This window comes from Triturus cristatus, chromosome 3_1, assembly GCF_964204655.1.
Source record: "Triturus cristatus chromosome 3_1, aTriCri1.1, whole genome shotgun sequence".
Lineage (NCBI taxonomy): Eukaryota > Metazoa > Chordata > Amphibia > Caudata > Salamandridae > Triturus > Triturus cristatus.
Window position 1 is genome coordinate 663,896,275 of NC_140583.1, and position 22,015 is coordinate 663,918,289.

At 45.6% G+C, this 22,015-nt stretch overlaps 1 protein-coding gene across 7 annotated transcripts in view; it reads left to right on the plus strand.

Annotated features, from left to right (window-relative positions):
- ARNT2 (aryl hydrocarbon receptor nuclear translocator 2) overlaps positions 1-22,015 on the plus strand; it is an 803,119-nt gene that overhangs the window by 138,936 nt on the left and 642,168 nt on the right. For all 7 annotated transcript variants that reach the window (XM_085644710.1, XM_085644711.1, XM_085644712.1 and 4 more), the window contains one exon: positions 13,425-13,472. In XM_085644710.1, coding sequence (XP_085500836.1) covers positions 13,425-13,472 — 48 coding nt within the window. The remainder of the gene's footprint in view (positions 1-13,424; positions 13,473-22,015) is intronic.

Consider the following 22,015-nt stretch of genomic DNA (forward strand, 5'->3'; position numbering starts at 1 on the left):
ATTATTTATGATCACCTTGTTGGTTGTGGAGATCGCTCCCTTTTCAAGTGGCCCACTTATCAGTTGACTCTCCAGTGAGTCTGCATCTGGGAGATCCGCCCAGTTTACCTTCTCCACCATCAAGGTATGTTTGAGCTGTGTTCACTTGTAATATGGGTGCCTGCTAACTCAGTCCTCCCGCAGGTGCTCAGCCGGCTTCACCATGCCCCCTTCCATCACATCTTCAAGAGTTGAGATGCCAAATGAGTCCCACCTATAAAAGTTATGTAGTTTCCTAATTTCCTTCGTAACACTTAACTTCCAGCCCACATGCAGGCTGACTCTGCCCCATGGCACCAGCACCATCCGCGTCGGGCCTGATGTCCAGACCTGCCACATCCACTATAAAAATAGTCCCTCCAGGATGGTTTTTCTATGGAGCATCTCTCATGAGGCATGGCAGGATCATCTTCTGGGGCATCTGCCCAGTCATTAGTAGTTTGCTTCTGGGAGGCCCAATAGTACACTGAAAGATGGAGAAGGGCTAGCTATCCCACCACCATTGGCACAGTGACCCCAGCACTATTCTTGGGGCCCTTCATTCGTATAGTAGCCAAGGGCCTGTGTGTCCAATAGGGCGAAAAAGGTTTTTGATATCGGGACAAGGGAATTCTGCATGACATATAGCCATTTTTGGAGGGTTATAATTTTTAAGAGAGCTGCCCTTCACAGGATCACCAGGGAAAGTTTTCTCCACCTTGCCACCTTCCAATGTAGGTTCACCATTTGCGACTCCCAAGTTCCACCCCAGGAACCCTTCAGGGTCCACAGTAGCTCCTGATTCCAGCTGCCATTTTGCAAAGTACTGACGTGCCCTAGTTCACACTGTATACAGAGTAATCTCCAGAGTAAATTACCCTCTCAAGCAGGGTGATCAGAGTCGCCGCAGGTTCAGCAAAGCTGGTGATCAGATCTTCTCCTTCCGCTATTTTTCCACTCATCCTCCACCCTCCACATTTCTAATCCAGCTAGCCAAGGGCTTTATAGAAAGGGCAAACATAAGAGGGGAGATAGTGACTCCCCATCTGGTTCTATGTCCCAGCGGGAAAGAATTTGAGGTGGCGCTGTTCATGCATATTGCCGCTGTGGGTTTGGCATAGAGGAGAAACGCCCAACTACAAAAACACAGGTCGATGCCAAAATGTCTGAGCACTGCAAACATATAGGGCCAGTGTATCAAGTTGAATGACTTCTTGGCATCGGTGGACATGATTGCCAGTGTGCAGGGGAAGTCCCTTACGGCACCTAACCAGATGTGCAGTCGCCTGAGGTTTTGTTGTGTTGAACGACCAGGCATAAAGCCCGACTGGTCCTTGTGAATCAGAGTGCTTATCACCCCATTGAGTCTGTTTGCTAGAATAGTAGGAAATAATTTAGTTTCAACATTCAGTAGGGAGATTGAGCAGTATGACCCACAGTCATCGTTCGGCTAGCCCTCCTTATGAATTACTGAAGTCAAAGCGTGTTGTAGGTCTGGGGGAAAAATTCACGTTTGCGGGAGCCCCTGAACGTGGCCAGGAGATGGGGGACCCACCAAGCTCCCCAATCGTTTAAAAAATTCCTCAAGTGGTCCTTTGGGGCCAGCGTTTTCCCACTTCATATGGTTTTTAGTGCTTCAGAGAGTTTTTGCAGAGTACGATATCCCTCCAGGGACTCAGCAGCCTCCCTCTGTTAGGTTGGGAGGTTGAGGGAGTACAGGAATTCTCAGTCCTCTGCTGCCTGAAGGCATAGAACAGTCGATAGTAGCAGGCAAATTATACAGCAGTAACAGATGCCTGTTCAATATTCCAACCATACCAGTAGGCTTCCTGCTTTGCCCCCACATCATAGAGTTTCCATTGTGAGGAGAGGCAGTGCCATAGGGCCGCTTCCTCTCTGACATCCCGGTACTTGGTCTTGGCCAGCTCCAAAAAGTGAGACTTCTCCTTCCCGGCCAAGTCAATGTCAGGGTCTTGTAGTTTCCAAGCGTTAAGATACCACTGGGGGGCACCTTGTCTTAATCCCCCTCCCGGAGTGACCAGAAGCGGGGAGCAATCAGAAATACTTCTCACCAAGTATTCTGCCCGTTTTATCGTCAGGGCCGTTTATATGGGTGAGAATAGATAATCTAATCTGGAAGAACTGTGTGCCTACCAAGTAGTAGGAGTGCTCAACCTCATTCGGGTGCTTCAGTCACAATATGTCTGCTAGTTCCAGTGCCTTGACATGTGCCAGTGGTGTGTCGTGGGATAGTTTTTCACCTCCTAGTGTCAACTTGTCCAGTGTCGATGTGAGGATGTCATTCGAATCTCCCCCTAACAGCAGAATGGTATCCCCCACCTCCAGCAATATCTGGCACACCTTTTCCAGTGCCTCTCTCCACAGGCATGGGGAGGGGGGCATAGACATTGAGTGTGAAGGCTTGTGGACTCCTGGCTTCCTGGATACCCAGTGATTTGTACCTGCCTCTACCACTGGAATCTAAAGTCCGTGCCCAAAAGATGGGTCTCCTGCAGGAAGACAACATCCAAAGCAATGCTTCGTATATATTGAGAAACCATCCCTCGTTTAATCTTATTGCCTAAGCCATTTATATTCCAGGTTAGGATTTTGAGGAGGTCTGTCTTACTCTCTTCTTCCGCCATGGCACAAAAGCTGTATCCGCCCCTCCCACCAAAAACCTTCAGCTCTGCCCCATCAATCCCGGGTTCATTACAGCGTTTGTGTTAGCTCAAAAAAGACTGTTCCCTGTCCATCCCTCTCACCCCACATTTCCTTCTTGTAAACGATAACTTGCTTGTCTCCAACACTGGAGAGGTCTGTTGCCTCCGCCCTCTATTCAAACAAGAAGCGGAACCACAACCAAATATGGTGTTCTAGTCCACAACAATCAGCCAGGCAGACAGTTCTCCTCTTCTTCACCAGTTGAGCAGTAGAAGAGTGGAGCAGGTACCTACAAGCGGAGCCGTGACCAGCTCCACCCCCACTCCAGTCCTCTTATAAAAAAGCTGGCCAAGCTCTCCCTGTGTCCATCAACCAGATGTACTGGTTTGCCAGGTTCCTCGCGGGCCTCCCACTTCCACAGTAGACATGTGTTATGGACTGATCATATCCACCCTTTAACTGTCATATGGGTCACCATGATCCCTGGGCCAAGGGGGTCCATTGCCGGGTCCGCCCCTTACTCAGAGGCGGACCAAGAGACCACTCTGACCTTCTCCATTCACATCGGAGACACTAAAGCGCGGCTGCCCTCAGGCGAGGTCAATGATCTATGTAGCCGCCATCTCCTCCTGCCAACTTGCTGCAAGGTACCTTCTCTTCCACTGGCGATTCCTTCTTGCTCCAGCCAATTCCAGGCCTCTCCGGGTGTCAGGAAAAAGTGTGCTGTGTTATCTTTGACGACCCTGAGCATAGCTTATCAGAGGAGTGCATATTGCAGACCCAGCTGTCTGTTTTGCCTTGACCTCTAAAAAGTACTTTGCCGCTGGACCTGGAGTTCGAAATTGAGATAAAGGTGGACCATTGCCGTCCAGGGGCAGGGAGTCTGGCGGTCAGCAAAATCCGATCCCTAAAGTTCAGCAGTCTGGGGACCATTGGACGTGGAGTGGTCCCCGGGACTGGAGGGGCGGCCCGGCCCTTGATGGGACCTTTCAGCGGAAAATACTGTCGAGAGGTTACCATTATCGATATTGGTGATGAGCCATTGGTCCAGAAAGAGTTTCCCTGACTAACTTTAGATTTTCTCGGGGAGTCCGGTTATCTGAGCACTGTTGTGGATGGAACGACCCTCGGCATTGTCCACCCATTCCTGAAGCCTTTCCACTGTAGCAGCTAGATTCTGGAACCTGAGCTGTATTTCCCCCCGGGTCCGTCGCCAGATGCCCCAAGGTGTTTTCCATCTCAATGACTCTGGCTGCCATTGACCATTTTGCAGTTGTCTTGCCTAGGGAGCGATCTTTCTGTGGCCAATTTTATTTCTAAAATCTAGGCGGAGAAGTGCTAGTATGCGTAGTAGTTCACAAGACTCCCATGAACCATTTTCATTGTGGGAGAACTTTAGGTTATCATTTCCTGAGGGCCCAAGAACCATTCTGTCTGACCTTTTAGGATGGATTGGAAGATTTAATGGGGAATTTAAGGGCATTGTAATATATATTATTGTCTGCACCAGTGGTGGCTGATGCTTAACAGGGGTGTAAGGGCAGGCAGGGGGGTGAAAAATAAATAAAATAGACTTGCCTTTAGGGCCGGCCGCCTCCTCTCGGTCCTCGATGCAGAAAGCAGGGGGCAGGAAGCTCCCAGGCTCACCGAGCCAATAGCAACGCTGCTGTCGCCATGACAGCAGCATTGGGATTTGTCTGAGCACCGTGGTTTGATGCTCTGACAGGGACTGGGAACCTCTGCATGTTCTCCACCCAGGCTGTGCAGGCCCATCATGCGCACTGAAAAGATTGCCCATCACTCCTCCATAACTGTACTATTATCATAATATTCTTCCTTTTCGAACTTCTCACAGAGCAGTTAGGGGACGCTCCTCCTCCTTAGCGGAGGAGCCGCCCCTGGTCTGCACCATATTTAGGCACATTTATTCTTTTTTCCTCTACCATATTTCACTCTTCATTTAAGGAGATTGGCGACGGAATTATGTATATCCCTATCATATGAAATTGATTTGCTTTTTCAAATATGCTTTTATTTGCATTAGTTACATATTTGCTTCACATTACAAGCCTTGCATGCATTACAATATTAAAAGGATTATTAGTAAAATCATATTTATCATCCAGCCATTTTACAAAACCACGTAACTAGGCATCTGCTATTGTCCATAGTATTCAGTGTTTTGTGGACTATGTGTAGGCGGTCCAGATAATCGCCTATGCCAAAGTCCATGTAGTGCATGTTTACTTCTCTGATAAGTAAGGAATTAACCTTTTGGAAAATTACAATCTTGTACTAATCTCTCAATATCCTGTAGATGCCAATCCAATGCCCTAATAGTGCCAGTTCGATTTTCAACCCAAAGACGCAGCTTGGATGGGGTCATCTAACGTATATGTATAAAGAGTCCCAACAATGTGGTCTTAGGAATGTATGGGAGGACATGTTTAGTAAGTGCAAAGGCCCGTTTCAGGCACACCAGGGTAGAACACAGTAGAACAGGCATTCCACCTGTAAGCACCTTCCTAGGGAACAGTAGTTTGTTCCCCTTGTAAACCTGTCTTGCTCAGAAAATGACCAGAAAGTCATTTACTTACCCATTGTCGTTGGGCCGCTTAGTAATATTGTTCCAGTTTTGGTAGACTGGGGTCTCCTGCGGTAATTGCAGCGGTGAGAGGGTACTCGTTGTCGCCCCATAGCCCAGATTTGGCTACCCATTAGGTGATCCAGGTCTTTAAAAAGGACCAAGGAAATATCAGGGGTAGATTTACAAAAAATAGAAAAAGCTCAGAAGCATAACCATTTAACTAGGCCACTTGTTCTATTACCGACAGAGGAAGCGAGGACTGAAACACGGTTTGTTTTCTAATGTCTCACAGTGCTTTGCCTACGTTACCATTTCGCAACTCATCTGCCATGTGATAAACACTAATTTCTAAATATCCAAATATAGTTTCCCATTGCAGTTGGCCATCTAATATAGAAGTAGGCAATGGGGCATAATACACATTAAGATTGAAAATACATAATTTAGCCCAGTTAACCTGGAGTCAAGATATGTGACAAAAGTCTTCTAATGTGTGAGTAATTCTAGAAGGGTCACTGGTACCATCTAAGTACGTAGGTGAAGATGGATAGCCAGTAGCTGTATAGCAATGGCAAATAGTAAAGGTGCCTTTACAGATAAGACAGGGGTCGGATATTTAACGTCCAGTCTTCACTCTAGTGATAGGGCCTGTATAGAGAATATGTATCCATTTTCGCATATATGCACAGACCTCAAATTCCAGAAGTGTGTGTATGCATCCTCAGTTTAGCAAATCAAAAGCTTTTTCTAAATTGGTGGCCATAGAAGTATTGATCTTTAGAACTAGAGATTATGCCCCCAGTCAGTGTAGATGAAGTGAGGTGTGGCGACCTGGAATTAAACCGATCTGGTCTTGACTAATTTAATTCGGTATTACCAGGAGAAGGCAGTTAGGCAGGAGTTTTGTCAGGACTTTTTATCTGCATTTGAATAAAAACACAAAAGTGGTCTATAAGAAGCTGCTTCACTGGGATCTCGATTTGGTCTAGGGATAGCTGTAAATAAATGCTTCACACTGGGGGGGGGGGGCGGGGGGGGGGGGAGGAGGGTAAGGTAGCTTTTATGATGGGCAAGTCTCAGTTGGCTAGTTCTCAGTTGCCCGTCTTTCTAGCCTTTTCTCCGGTTTTGCATGAGGGGTCGCCACTTCCAGTGCCAGGTACTTCCCTTTGGTTTATTCTCAGCCCTTAGGGTCTTCACAAGGCTTTTGGCCCCCTTGGTTGGGATCCTCCACAGGGACTGGATTAGGGTTTTTCCCCATCTGGATGACTGGCTGATCTCTGCCTGTTCTCTTTTTAAGGGGACCCTTCATGTCCCGAGGGTCTGCAAAGTCCTGTCCACCCATGGTTTCCTGATCACCCTCAAGAAGTCTCACCTGTCTTTGTCTTGTCCCAGGACTTGATAATCATTACGTGTCGCCTGGGCATGCTCTGGGGGATGTCTTTTTTTTGCCAGTGGATTGGAGGAATACCATATGGTGGGACCTGGGTTGTCTCCTGGGTCAAGATTACACCCCTGTACATCAGTGATTGAGGGTTCAGGGGTTGATGTCGGCAACCATCAATGTGCCGCATGGGCTTGCCACCATTTGTACCCATTGGTGAACAATCTCCTGTCCCGGTGGGCTACCTCTTCGGAGAATTACTACTTCTTGGTGGTGGTGTCCCCACAGATTTGTGCTGATCTGGGCTTGTGGTTGGTGGAGTCGCGTCTCTCCAGGGGTCTTCCATTTCTGGTTTCTCCGTCCCTGGTGGTTACGACCGATGTCCGCCTCCTGGGCTGGGGAGCGACCTTAGATTCCCAGTCTGTTCAGGGTCGGTGGGATCATCTGCAGGGTGGTTGCGCCTCTAACTTTTGGGAGTTGAAGGCCGTTCACCTGGCTTGCCTGGAGTTTGCATCTGTTCTCCGGGGTCATCATGTTTTGGCCCGGACAGACAATCAGGTGGTGATGAGGTACATCAGTCATTGGGGGGGATTGCAGGGTTAGCTCTCTTTGGCTCCTGACTCAGGAACTCCTGACTTGGGCGGAGGCTCCGGTCATGTCCCTCAGGTCTGTGTATCTCCCGGGAGGGAGAACAGCGTGGCTGCTGTTTCCCTGAGGGTGTCTGTGTTCCGCCTGCTGCAGGTCTGGTTTGGGCACCCGATGGTGGATTTGTTCGCGGACAAGTTCAATGCTCTCCTGCCACGCTTCAGCGCTCTTCCTCCGTGCCCGTGCATTGTCGTTCCGTTGGCCGGCCTCCTTGCTGTACGCGTTTCCCCCGATTCCCTTGATTCTGCACGTCATGTGCAAGATTCGCCAGGAGAGGGCATTTGTATTATTGGTGGTTCCCGGCTGGGTTCTCGGTCCTCTGTTTCCTCCTCTGAGGAAATTGACTGTCCAGGATTGCTGGGCGATTCCGGATCTCCCTTACCCCCTGCGGGGCCCCTGCTCCCGGGGTTGGGGGGTGGTTGCGTTGGCTTCATCTTCATGCCTGGCTATTGAGAGGGTGAGCTTGCTGGCGCAGGGTTGTTCCCTTGAGGTGGTAGACTTGCTTCAGGGTACCCGCCGTCCAACTACTCCGCTTTCTTATTCCCGCCATTGGGCTTCCTTTTCTCGGTGGTGTGTGGTGAAGGGGATTTGACCCTGTGTCTGTGGATCCCGTGAGAGTTCTCGATTTCCTTGCTGAGGTCTTTTCCCAGGGCCCGGGCCCGGGTCCTTCTATCCTGCGGGCCGGGCGGGCGGCCTTGCAGGCTTTTCACAGTCCGGTGCTGGACGGTCTGCATCAGTTGGTGGCTCGCTTGCTTCGGAGTTGCTTTTTGCAGCGTCCTCTGGCTATTTGTCTGGCTCCTTCCTGGGATCTTCCGTTGGTATTATAGGCCCTTTAGGGTGTTCCCTTGGGTTCAGTGGATTTGAAGTTCCTCACCTTAAAGGTGATGTTTTTGGTTGCTGTCGTCTCGGCTGGTCGGATCGGGAAGCTGGGCTCTTTGCTTGTGTCTATCGAGGATAGCTGTCGGGCCGTGACCTGGTCCTCACCGCACATGTTCATGGATCATTACCGGGTGGTTTTGGGTAGTCCTCTGCGGGGGGTTTTGCTGAGGTGGTTCTCTGGGCTGGTTCTTCCAGCTCCTGATTTGCCTGTCTGTTATTTTTTTCTCCTGTTGGTTTTTGTCCATTTACCTGTGCTGTTTTGGATTAAACCTGGTTTAGTCACTAGTCTGTAGTAAGATACATTTAATGACTCACTTATAGAGTCAGTTACACATCTACAAAATCCTCCATTCACACACTTGTACACCCACTCATTCTTCAACAGGCCTTTCCCTATATATAGTAAACATATTAAAACTTTACAGAAACACATACTCACTGGATGACGTCATCCGTGATGTCATCAGTGATGTCACTGACCATGTCATGAGTGATGTAGTGATGCAGTGCTGTCATCAGCAGTGCATTGCGGGGGCGCGAGTTATAGTTAGCTGAACTAACTATAACAGAGGAACTTCTAGGGTTTTGTACGAGGGAAATGTCCAGCTAACTATAACGCCCCTGAAACCTATGGTTTTTTTCAGTGAATATATATGTATCCCTACACGCTTGCCTCTGCATCTAGACAGACTCCAGCTCACTCGGGTTCGCAAAATAACTGTTTATTGGCTCACAAACCGGTAACTCGTTTCAGCAGCTGCCTTTGTCAAACTTTTTGCGTTTGCCATTTTAGATTACTAATATATATATATGATGCAGAGAACTTTGTGTAGTTCTCAAGTTTAGGTGGAAAGCAGCTCCTGTTTTGAGCAATCTCCACACCAGCGACACTCTAGATCTGCTCACCTCAAATGTCTGTTTTTCTATCAAAGTCTTTAAGCATAGGATTAGCACACTCCCATTCACGCCGAGATAGAAAGGGACATAAGTATAATTACTCGTGCTTAAATAGAGGGAACACAAGCATATGATTCGCCTGCAGAGGAGTGGGATAGGCTTGCTACTCTATTCAGTGCTATGACTATTGATGAGGATCCTCTGGAAGAGAAGAATACTTTACTTACCTGTAATCCCAGTTCTCTTCCTGGAGTATTCTCATCAAAGTCTTAAGCAACCTGCCCTACTCCCCAGACACATCTAATCAGCAGAGGTTCATACAAATTATAGTGTTCTGTCTTCAGGTCACTGCAACAAAGTAATGACCGAACTCTCACCCCTGAAGCATCATGAGTACAGAGGCTCCTGAAGGTCTTAAATGCACAGTGCCAGGTTTCACTTTTTAAGATTTTAATGCATCCTATTGGCTAACAATGCCTTTAATTTTCTATGCAGTTTTCTCTTCATTAAAGGCTGTTTTTTAACTGTATGCTCTCTTTTTCAAAGTTTTTATAAATGCTAGTCTTCCAATTGGTTTATTAAAGGAAAATGTTATGTACAAATGGTGTTTTAGCCCTTGACATAGGCTGCATACATATATACAAATGTTATTTTTAGTACTCCGTACATATTGTGTGTGTGTGTGTGTGTGTATATATATGTGTATATATATATATATATAGTGCTCCAGGGTCTCCGCACGTGGGCGGTAATGTTCCGTGGTTATGACTTTGATGAGGATTCTCCTCCCTGGAAGAGAACTAGGATTACAGGTATGTAACTTATCCTTTTTATATCAAAAGCTGCAACTGCGAGATCCAAATGGCTCTCGGACTTAGCAGTGTGTTAGGAAGTAATGTGTTCCCAGCATAGTTTTTTTTTCTCCCTGACTGAAAGGTTCTTCCGTTTTCATTAATGTTCACCTTTATGAAGGCCTTGTTTTTCCATGATCACATTGTCCGGGTGTTAGCTGATCTCTGCTTTGCCAGGGTGTTAGCTGATCTCTGCCAAGGTGCAGGTTGGTTGGGAACAGGTCCCGCCTGTGGCCAAAACCTTTGCTAACTCCTAGTTCCCTCCACACTGTCATGCGGAGGTGGTTTGGGTCCTGGAACTATAAATGCCATTCTAAAGCTCACTCATTTACCTAAAACCAAGAGATAATGTGATTTTCACACAGGGACACGCTACCTTCCTCAGGCCCTTGTAAGAAGACAGCCCTAAGCGGCTTCATGTATCGCTAGGGCTAGGTTAATGCATGTTTACAAAAAGCGAAGAATAAATATCTCGGGCATCGGACTTCAGATTTTCCGCCGTCAAATGAGCCGTGTGATAACACATTATAACCAGTAGAGGTCATTGCTGCTCCATATAAATTCTTTAGTTATTCCGCAGGCTGACTGTGTGGCAGCTTTACGTGTTCTTTAAGAAGAGTTATAGTACAATATTTAAGTTTAGGACTTGCTTGTATATTAGTTTGTACTCCTCCCTCCCCGATGAAATTTTGTGATATCCCCTTGGCATTCCTTAAAGGGGGGGGGGCGGTCTGAAGTTGTGAATAGCAAACCATGGACAGTAGACAGTTTCTCTCACACGTGTCTGTAAGGTTGTCTCCAAGGGAAGGTAAAAGACGAGTTCAGGGCAGAATACAAGCCAGGTGGAAACAGTAAAACTAGACCTAGACTAAATAAAAAAAAAGTCTAGTGACAACCGTGGACTAAAGAGATGTTCCAACAAGCCCCAGTGTGCTCTACCTTGGAGTGAAGACATATGATTGCTTTTTACAATGTTTCTGTCGTCGGGTTTGTCCACGCTCCTTTTAGTATATATGTGACATTAAGAAGACTCTAATGTAGTGAGTAATCGGACATAATTGCACTCAGCACAGATGTAATGATGGCTTCTGATACCATTGCAGGGTTGATGCATCTGACATTCCAGTGATGGTTCGGCTGACCCTGTGTGGTGAATGAGAATGTTTGTGTTATTGATGGCGAGGTGGAGTATCGGTGAGAGTGAGTAAGTTGGAGAGGGCGAGTCAGAGAAAGTGAGGAGAAACGAGAGTGAATGAGTGAAATATTGAGGGTGAGTGGGTAAGAGTGTGTTTACTTTTTTTATGATTGTGAGTGTCGCTGGTCATGGAACAGTCAATATGATTCTGGGTTCATGGCAACAACCAATGTAACATGCCACTGGCATATTGAAGGTAATTCTTGACAAAAGGGGGGCACCCTTTGCACAGTGACGTGCTAAAAGTAATTCTTGCCATGTGGCACTCGTCGAAAGATATTGCTGCTGGACCTCTAGCGCACGTTCTTTTTTTTAATAAACTTTTTATTGTATATGAAGTTTGGCACAAGCTTAACAAACAGTACATAATGACAATATATCCAGACATCTTTGTTTTTCCAGGCAACCGCACGGGGATTTTACAGGCATCACAACTGTGAACAACTTCCCATCCCTCAATCTAGCGCACATTCTTAAAATGGGGGCATTAGTGGGAGAATGCTGGCACTAGGACTATAGAGGGAATTACTGGCATAAGGGAGGGAGCCCATGGTAAAATGTAGACCCTGAATTACTGGAAGTAATACTTGTCATATGGGGATACCTATGGCAAAGTGCTGGTCCTGGGATACTGAAGGTAATTCTTTGCCTCCGAGAGGGTAATCATGTCCTATTATATTGGGGTTGAAGGACGCTTTGGGGGGGAGCACACCAAGATAAAATGTTGGCTCTTAAATACTAGAGGTAATTTTTTAAATATGGGTCAAGTATCGATTGCTGATTCTGGTACTAGAATATTGTAAGTAAATCTTGCTTAAGGGGATACCCATAACAATTCTGGCAGTGGCACACTAAAGGTAATTTATAACATATGGGAAACACCCAGGGCAAATTTTGAAAAAATAGTGAACTGCTGGTAGGTATTTCGCTCCAACACTTTCAAAAATCACCAGCTGTCACTGGCGTGAGGGAGACTCCAATGCAGAGAGTGTTATCGGACGTGGAAGGTTGTTGTGGCACTGTGGTGATAGATATTCATAAAGTGGGCAAATGATTTCCACTAACAGCAACATTTTCTCTTCCACACGAAAAGGGGCATGGTGGTTCCAAGCAGAATAAAGTGGGCTTACATGTTTAATAGTCATAGATTTTCAAGGAGTTTGAGGTTTTTTGGGGCACACATTGTACAGTACATACACACAACTCTTTAAACTGTACGTTCAGCATCATCTGGGAGAGAAAAAGCCTTAGGTTCACTCTGGGATAGTTAGACTGCACACACACTGACAAAACCTATATACTCCGAGCACTAGAGCAAGCACACACTGTCTCTTACACGCTCTGTCTCTCACACTCTGTATATTCTGGAGACAGAGCATTATATGATTCACTAATACTAATTTACATTCAAGCATATACAGTCTAGAGGCCTCACTCTAAAACGCTTTCAAAATATTCTATTTATTCACTATAAATCGGATAGATTTTAAATCCATTGAAAAGTGCTTGATGGTAAAGCTGTTGATGGATCTAGTGAACATTTTACAATAATATCATTAAATCTGACCATGGGGGCTCATGCATGTAGACCTTGGTTGTGAGACGTTGGAAACAAGGTTTTCTTGACTCTGAAGCTAGGGTGACGCAACCCGGAGGGTAAGGTTATTCTGAGACTTTTCTGGGTTGGGCATTCGAGATTCCCGAGAAGAGTTAAGGTAGACAGTGAAGTGGAAATGCTCCTGATTCTTTTTGAATTGCTGTGTTGTTGACATGGGGATAAATGCTCCCGCGGGCAAGAGGGTTAGGTAAACTACATCCTAGAGTTGTAGATACTTGGATAATCCTCAAACCCATAGGTAATTTAGGTGCCCGGAAGTGAGATGGTGTAGGCTTTGGAGGAGAGCTGGTCTAGGTCCTTGTGGTGAGGTGGTGAAATCCCTAAAGATGAGGGATTGTGAGACTCTATGGTTGTTCCTATATTTTGTAGGTTGAAGAGATTTATCCTGTGAGACAATACAGTCTGTGAGAATTCTTTATTAAGAACTTAATGGACACATGCCTTGTCAGCAGTAGCTTTCAGGATAATGTATCTCACAATATCCAGTATCCGGCCACACTCAGCTTGATATCTGACTCATTGTTGATAGTGAAATCTTTGTAGAGTCATCCATCCCTTTACCTATTCCTGGAAATTGGAGAAATCTCTTCTTTGAGTGCATGTTCAACCTGCAGGACCCTGAGATACATGCCCATCGTTTCTCTCGATCCACTGCAGTGATTTCTGAACTATGTGCTTCTTTCTTCTAGAATGGACTTTGATGACGAGGATGGAGAAGGTCCGAGCAAATTTTCAAGGTGAGATTGAGTTGTTGAAAAAAATCTGGTATTTTGAATGAATGACAAGAATGGAAGTATGATTCTGTGCCTACAAATGTTATGATCATAAAGCTATTGTGTGTACTTAAAGCACAAAGGATACTTTCAGTGTGCTCTATGTGCAGTATACACTCCTCTCGTGCTTCTCTTAGACATGCTTCGTTTAGTGACCTCTCCCCCCAGTACCCCTTTCGCCTCTGTTCCTGTTGGTTACAGCTCATACTCTACCCTTCCTTCATAACCGCTATAATCCCATTATGCACATTCCCCAGCATTCCTGTACACATCCCACTCTTTTCTGCCTTTTCTGTGCAGCCTTTACACTCGCTGCATGCTCTCGCTCTCGCGCTCTCTCTCTCTCTCTCTCTCGCACTCAAGCGCTCACCCCGCCCTAACTTGGCTTGCTGCACATGTTAACCCCACACTTCCTGCTAAACCGCATCCCACTCATCTTGCATGCACACAAACAAACCATGCTTGCTTGAAGCAAGCAAACACACACACACACACACACACACACACGTTCACCACCCTTTCTACCCACGCCTATCTTCCCACACTCTGCACATTTCTCTCACAGATGCACTTTTCCTTCATTTCTCCCTTCCTGCACACTCTCCATACTTATACACAGGCACGCTTTCCACCCTTTCTATTCTGTGTGCACACAGTCCCCAACCTTCCTCCCCAAACTTACACACACACACACTCCCCACTTTTACAGCATCTACTAATGTCTAGATGCCTTTACCACAAAGCACTACTCAACTCAGTGCCTCAGCTTGGCCTTTGAAAGGACATTTATTACACCTCTTACCTTTTTAAGCCCAGTGTTTTAGTATGTGTTTGCACGTAAGAGCACTCTTCACAATGAATCACTAACACACTAAATACACAAGAATAGTGGTAGAGGTCCACTGAGTCCACTACGCCTCTTTCAGTACCTACAATTTTTCCACCATTCTCCTAAACAGAACTGGTTCTCAAGTACTCCACTGTAAATGGGACGCAGACTAGCCAACACTTACTGTACATAATTAATGTCTTAAAATCCAATCTTTGTAAAAAAAAAAAAAAAAATTATAATAATAACTAAGCTCCCTCTGTTTTTCTTTGTCTCACCATAAATTCCATAGGATCTCTTCAGTGGCCCACTTCCCTAACTTAGTTTGTTTCTTTCTTAGTACATGAATCAGGGTATTTTTCTTGTTCTACCCGAAGTTAGCAGCCTGGTCATTGATGAACTGTAGGAACTATTTTTATCTCCCCATTTATAGAGCTCTTCCAGGGTGAATGCATTTGGAGCCTACTTTGTAGAGTTGATGCTGCTTGATCTTTAGTTTGTTCCTCTGACTGAATGTCTTTTGTTATTATTCTCACTTCTTACCTGTAGAACGTATTGAATTATTCTATAAATTCCAGCAATTTTCTATTCCTCTTCTGCATTCGTATTTTCCATCAGAAGCTTTTCCTCCCCTTTTTTATGGTCTGGCTTGACTGCAGCAGTCTCTAGACAGTTATGTGAGGATCACTAGAGATGGGCTTTTGTACATGTTTTGATTGGGCACACGTTGTGTACTTCCACATAAAAAGCATTTGCCCTCCGCATAGCTGTGATCGTTTTGTTCATAAGTCAGCTGCCTGAGCTTGGACTTTCAGGGACACACACACATGAAATTTTAATGCTATTAAAGTGTCTTGGGTAACTTGGTAATTTATGGTGTTTTTCTCTGACAGCAGCACAGATGGGAGGAGGGCGGTCACTAACTTACCTGGATGTTTAGTTCTTGCTTAAAAGCTCAACTGTCACCTGAACATTTAACCTTAACCAATATTATGCTACAGTTTTTTGCTTCCACACAAATGCATATCCATTCCCCTGCTATTCACTTGTAATGCTTCAAATTGCCATAAAACATCCTTTTAAAGCCAAACTTATTGGCATTGCCAATGTTTGTTGAATTATTGACACAATGCTCTTGCTTCACCTCAAGTTTCTACTTACTTTAGATTAGTGTCAATATGTCTTTCTGGCAAAACTCTGTTGGGTTCTTCTGCCATCGCTTGGGTATCTTATGGTGTCTGCTCATTTCAGTTTCCTCGCCTGATAAGTATCCGCTTATCTCAGAGAAGTTCCATCTAAATCTGATTGTATCCCTCCACCCCTGATCTTCCAGCAGCTCCAGCTTCCCAGCATTGTTTGCAGTCTCTAGTTCCTAGTGCCCTATATGCCCAGTTAATTCATCCATTGAAATTGTGTTCTTAACACCCCACTCATTCTGAGCTTTTAAATCTTGTGCTATTCTGGAGGCGCTGAATCGTGTCCACCAAAGCAGATAGTTGAGTTCTGGGCAAAAGAACTGTCTTGTTTCACAACATTGGCAGGAAGGGGCGATTAAGCCACTGCTGAAGAAACCAGTCTTGAAAATACCGAGACTAGTTTGACTCTTCTTCCAGGCATCCGTAAGATTAGGAAAAAATAATCGTACACAGACCACTTTGAAACTCATAAAGCCCATGAAACTCATGAACTACTAGGCATTGCTCAGTAGAAGGCCCGGCCTGCAATCGGCACAGAAACTCAATTGGGGCAGTGTTCTGATGGTCTTAGAATGGGCCAGATCTTTATTTTGCCTTGGACACTGGGACCTTACCATTTGACCCACTACTTGGAAGTAGCTGGTCAGCAGGGATCTAACCTCCCTTATTTTTTATCTCCCACCGATCTCTGGCCCTCCTCGGTTTTGCTCCATATCAATGCATGTGACTTGCGCAGTCCCTCGGAGACCTTCTGGCGCTCCCATTCTATTCCGTGTTTCGGTCGCGCCTAGCGCAGAGCACATGTGCTGCTCTGGTGAGACTTGTAGTAAGGGGGCTTCAAAAAGCTCACCACACGCTCATGCTTGTGGCCTATTGCTTGCGGTTACCCGTACAGGCACCATCTGTTTTGAATTATCGTGCCCAGACGTGTGCGCGATAATTCAAAACAGATGTCTCGTTGTGGCGGGCACACCACTCGCGGGCTTGTTTAACTGGGCCCTTGAGGCTGCGGGTTTGTTGATACATGTGCTGACTCACTCATGCCGCCATTCACTGGATGTTTTAAGCATGCGGAGGCCTAGGCCAGTCAGGCGTAGCACGCGTTTTGTCATTCATTGGTGGTCAAAGTTTGCGTAATTGCGCCAACAGCGCACTGACGCTCCTGGGGCGATGATTCCTAAACCACAGTCTCTCTGGAGGGGGCTACTGGGTGTTACACTGTAGCCTCTGGTCCCTTCTCTCGTTCAGATCCTGCAGTCAGACCCTCCATGGTTGTTTCCTGTCTCCATACCCTCAGGCTAAATTTTTTCCTTTCTGACACATTTCTTTTCCTTTTCCCTTTCTTTTGTACTATCAGGCCGTGGCTTGGGCCTTGAGTCAGGGGCTGCATTCCTGCCATTGCTGCAACAGGTATGTTCACTGATAAGCTGCACTGAGGCGGAAGGCCCTGGCGTCTTCTCAGGGGGCGTTGGGTAATGGCGACGTTTACGTACCTGCCAAGTAGGAGGTCATCAGATTTGGTCCCTGTGACTAACACTCCCATTGTTAACACTTGTTTAACTGTGACACGCCAGTGTGTCTTTACTTCCATTGATATTTTCAACGCCTCTCCACCGCCGTACTTTTATTCAGCCTACACTTGCCTCGTTCTCGTGTACAACGTATTATTATATCATGCCGGTTGCAACTGCAGTCTGCTCTTTATTTCGACAGGAGAAGTATAGGATTCGTCAGTGTTATACAACGTTGTCTGACGTCTTTGGTCTTGTCCTGGGTCAGTCTAGTGCATACTGGGAGTTGTAGTCCTTCAGTTGATCCAGTTCAGTTAGCACAGCAGAAAGGAATGAGATCTGCAAGAAATTCCAGGATCTAGCGCATTGCACTTTCAGTGACACCGGGTCACCTGGTGACCATACTGTTGTTTCACCTTCAGGGTGAGTGAGCTATGATGTCAGAGGGAAAGGATTTTGTGGGGGTCCAGGGCAATGCATATGGTGTGACTGTAGGACTGCTTTCTGATGTGAGCGGATAGTATTGTATGAGGGCTTCAGGTTGTCTATATGTAGCGTAGTTCATATAAGTAACCACATCTCAGTCTCGGGAGCAAGTAGGCGGCCGCGCGTGTTCTTCCTTACAGCGCGCACACCACTCGCGGTACGCTGTTATTTATGGCTCCGTTTGTCTCTGATCACGACGTGACTGCTTTCACACACCCTCCCTTTCGTTGCTTGCTTACATATTTTTACTCGTTGCATACTTTAAACAGGTTACCTGTGTCCAGAAATCTAACGCTCTCCATGTGTCAGGATAAAAACAAACCCTGATATCTAGAGATATTTACCTAGATATTTTATATTACTTTTTTTTTTGTCCAGCGTAGTATTCGTAGTACTTGTTGAAATGGTAAAGACCAGGACATGTAAAACAAACAAGGTGGTGTTTAATTGTTTTATAATATGAAAATCCCTAACAACGCTGCTCAATCGCTTTTTACACTAACATTATTCTCGTGCTCTCTGAGAATTCTCTAAATGTTTCCCGTTTATTTGGCTCCTGCTAATTCTCAGGAAGCATGAAAAGGGGTTAAACTGCAGTCAAACTAGAAGGTCCGAGGTCTAATCTCGGTTTACTTAGTCGCATTGTGCAATCCTGGGCACAGTGATTATGTCCCTCTACATCAGGTACTCTGAGGGGCTCCTAGAGGCGATCACGTTCGCGGTAGCGCTCTCCAGCACAGCTCACTCATTAGAAATCTGTGCGCCTGGTCTTATTGCATTAAGGTAACCAAGATGAGGCCATGCCATCGTCGACACAGTGGTCCTTCCCCAGCTTTGCTTTTACAAAGCTTTTTCAGCCACTTTAGTCGAAATGAAGGCTGAAAGGGGTTGCCCTGATAACAAGTAGACACCTGGAAACCTTAAACTACCAGTGAAGGGTTGTGCCACTACAGATAGGTGGTGGATTCACTTGCCCGCCTCCTTGGGACTAGAGGCTTTCACAGGAGAAGGCATGAAGGCAACACGTTTCATGCTCAAAATAATGGCTGTGCCGGGAGTGCCACACGAACAAAAAGGGTCGGAGGCTGCACATAGTGCAAGGTACAGCGCCTATACGCCATTAACATGCTCCCGCCGGGTGCCAGCAACTTACGGTGCGGCCTTGCTTCAGACGTTTTCATTGGTTACATCAGTGACAACACTGACAGCGGTCACATGTGCAGCCATGCATGTCACTGCATGCAGGATGTCACAGCAGATACCGCCTGTGTTCGGTGAATGGGGTCTTTGTCAGCAAAACCATTGTGGCCGCCCCATTGTAAAGCTCTTGCACCACCCCCTATCCTCGTCAGTAAGTAAATAATGCAGCAATGTGCCTGCAATTACACGTCACGTTTGTTTATGTCCGATGCTCGTCTCATCCACACTACGCTGGTATGAGTGGCGCCAAAAAAATAATTAAATGCACCTGAGAGAGAGTGGTTATGGAGACTTGAGAGGCGCAGTTAAAGGGTGGTAGTGAGGGAATTTGTGATGACTGTGGTCATTGGGGGGGGGTGCCAACAAACATTGTCTCACTGGGCACCACCAGCGCTAAAGCTAGGCCTGGCCGGAAGTTCGACCTACTTCTGACTTGACTTAGCCAGACTTTGCTGATAAGCCTGGCATCGCACTGACTTTGGTTTCTGAAAGGCTCTCTGAAGGCAAAGGGGACATTTTGAGCAGACATCTGAGTATGGAGCTGATGGCACCTCATATGAAATTGCGAGTTTGCAGGTGACACCGTGTCCTCTGTGGACACAGAACTACCGAAGGCACAGGTTGAGAGTCGCAGGAAGTGATTTGGATCACATAATTAGTGATGAAACTATTGCAGTGATCAATGTTTTTCTATATTTTGTTTCAAGAAAATGTTTGTCCTAGCAGCAGGAAAAAGTGCATGATTTTTCATCCTCTGACATGGTTCTTAAAACCAGACAATCATGTTTTTAACAATGTGCACCTCGAGATAATCTAGTACTGGCATTTAATTAACAAGCATTGGCATAGCCAAGAGATGTCGCTTTTGAGGCCTTATAAGTATTTCGTTATGCAGCACAATATCCTTGGTGCCACAACATCAACTGTTGCATGGCTAAACACTTAATAAGGTCCCAAAGGTGAGACCTAGTGGCTATGCCAATGCTTGATTTTTGCAGCTATTGGGAGGAATAATAAGATCCTTCAACGTGAAGTCTTCTACAAATAACACCAAGCTACAAATAACACTGAGGTGACCGTACAACTTCTTTTCAAGCTTCAGCATAATCTGCAGTTCTGTCTTTCTGCCATCCGTGTTTGATTCAGCAGCAGTGTATTACAGATCAAGGCCAGCAAGATGTAGGAGAGCTAGCATTGTGGGCCAATGGACCGGCACGAGAGAGATGGAGATGTCGCATCCCAAATAATAATTAGGTTCTTGATATGACGACTTATGATAAACCTATTAGGTCAGTGCCGGTGGTCCTCCCATTGCAGATGGAGGCCTCATTTTCTGTGTATCAGTGGGCTATTCACTGACATTTCCCATCCCCTTTGTATCACATTGAGAATGATTGGTTTACTGTCAGTATGTGCTGCTGGCATACACCAGGCCTCACTGGCGTTGCCCTACACCAGTATCCATGTGCGATGCCAATCCTTTCCTGAACCAATATGTGCTCTTTGTGTTGGAGGTTGTCCTGCCTCATGATGAGATTCCATTCGAATAGGCAGTTTCTGTAAATTTCATTGCACAAATCACTAACCTTCTTGCTTTTCTCAGCTGCCGTAAAGCAATGGTTCTGGCTGATGTTCACCTGTAGATGTGCCCAGTTTATTTATGAGACAATTTGTGTCAGTGCAACAGCAGAACCATGGACTACTGGCACGAATAGATCGACATTTTGACTCAGCGTTCGCATCACAGTAGCACAATCTAGATAATAATCAATTGGTTATAATACTTCAGTACTATAAGTCAGTGGCCCCTTAGTGATGAAATCACAAACTTACACCGGCAAGTCATTACATTTCTGTGCATGTGCGCCTGTACACTGTTCAAGCTCCGCATTTAACATCTCAACTCGATTTCTTGACTTTGAGAATGTCAACAAGCCCGGGCGGCATCCCTAGGGTATCCGTTGTCATATTGATGACATTTGGGAATTCAGCTAGGGAACTGTTCAGCAAAATATTTAGCCATTAAAATGCATCCCATCACCAAATCTTCTAAAAGAAAAAGCTATGCTACTTATCAAAGGAACATTATTTGCTGGGCAAAGTTCCAAACTTTATCTGCCTTCAAGATAATGAAAAAGGGTCACTAAACGTTAGAATAGTGATACAGAGTCACAGACGATTAAGATTAGGGCAAGAGTACACAATGTGAAAAGATCATATTCTATTGTGAAGTCATTGTTTTGGTACTTGGCATTACACTGCATTTCCAGGAGTAAAGATTACAGCACATCTTTCATTTACCCTATGCTATTACCCTGATATTTAATAAACGTTTGGCATTAACCTATGCTTGTACAGTGCTTTATAGGCGTGAATTATCAGCTTGAATTAGCATCTTTTCTGTATAGGGAGCCATTGGAGTTTTCTGAGATGGAGAGTGATGCGGGTCGGTCTTGGGAGGGCGAGGATGAGTCTGACAGCTGAGTTCTTTATAGTCTGGAGTCTCTTCAGAAGGCGAGTAGTGATCCCAGCGTAGAATGCATTGTCCTAGTCTAGTCAACTGGTGATTCGGACCCGAGTGACGGTACATGTGGTGTTCAGGGGGAGCCATTTGAATACTTTCCATAACATACAAATTGTGAGAAAGTGATTGGGACCTTTTCTGAATGAGTGGGAAAGGAAAATGCCAGTGGTCTTTAGAGATCTTGTGGCACCTGTCTTAGTGGCAGTTCTCAAATAGTTTGAGCTAGCAAGGAGGACAAGCAAGCATGTTCAATAGACACAAGGATGGGTGTCTAGAATTTCAGATGGAAACTAACCCTACATCACTTGGATATGCCAGGGTACCTCACTAAAACACGAAGTTAAAATCTCCGTATTCAGTTGAAAATTCAAAGAAAACATTTTCAAGTTTATGGACCATCTCTGTGAACAAAGTAAACGTTTTCTTTGCAGAAACAATTTAGAGTGCATAAACCCTCTTAGCTGATTTGAGGAAGGAAAGACATCTTTCGCGCAAGAGGGTTTATATCACAAGAGGCCTTTAGTTCAAGTGCTTTACGCATGATAGTTGCGAACAGAACACTCAAATCCCATTGAGAATAAAGTTCTCCTGCACAAGGGAGTAATGCAGTAAGCGATCAAAATGGTTATGACGTCCCATTGCACAAAAGGTATCATTAAGGGCATTCCTAATAAAGTAAGCTCAATGGCCAATAGTTAATGTTTATAATTACTGTAGCCTTGGACCCGGTCTGAGAGCTTCGACAATAGATTCATATTGGT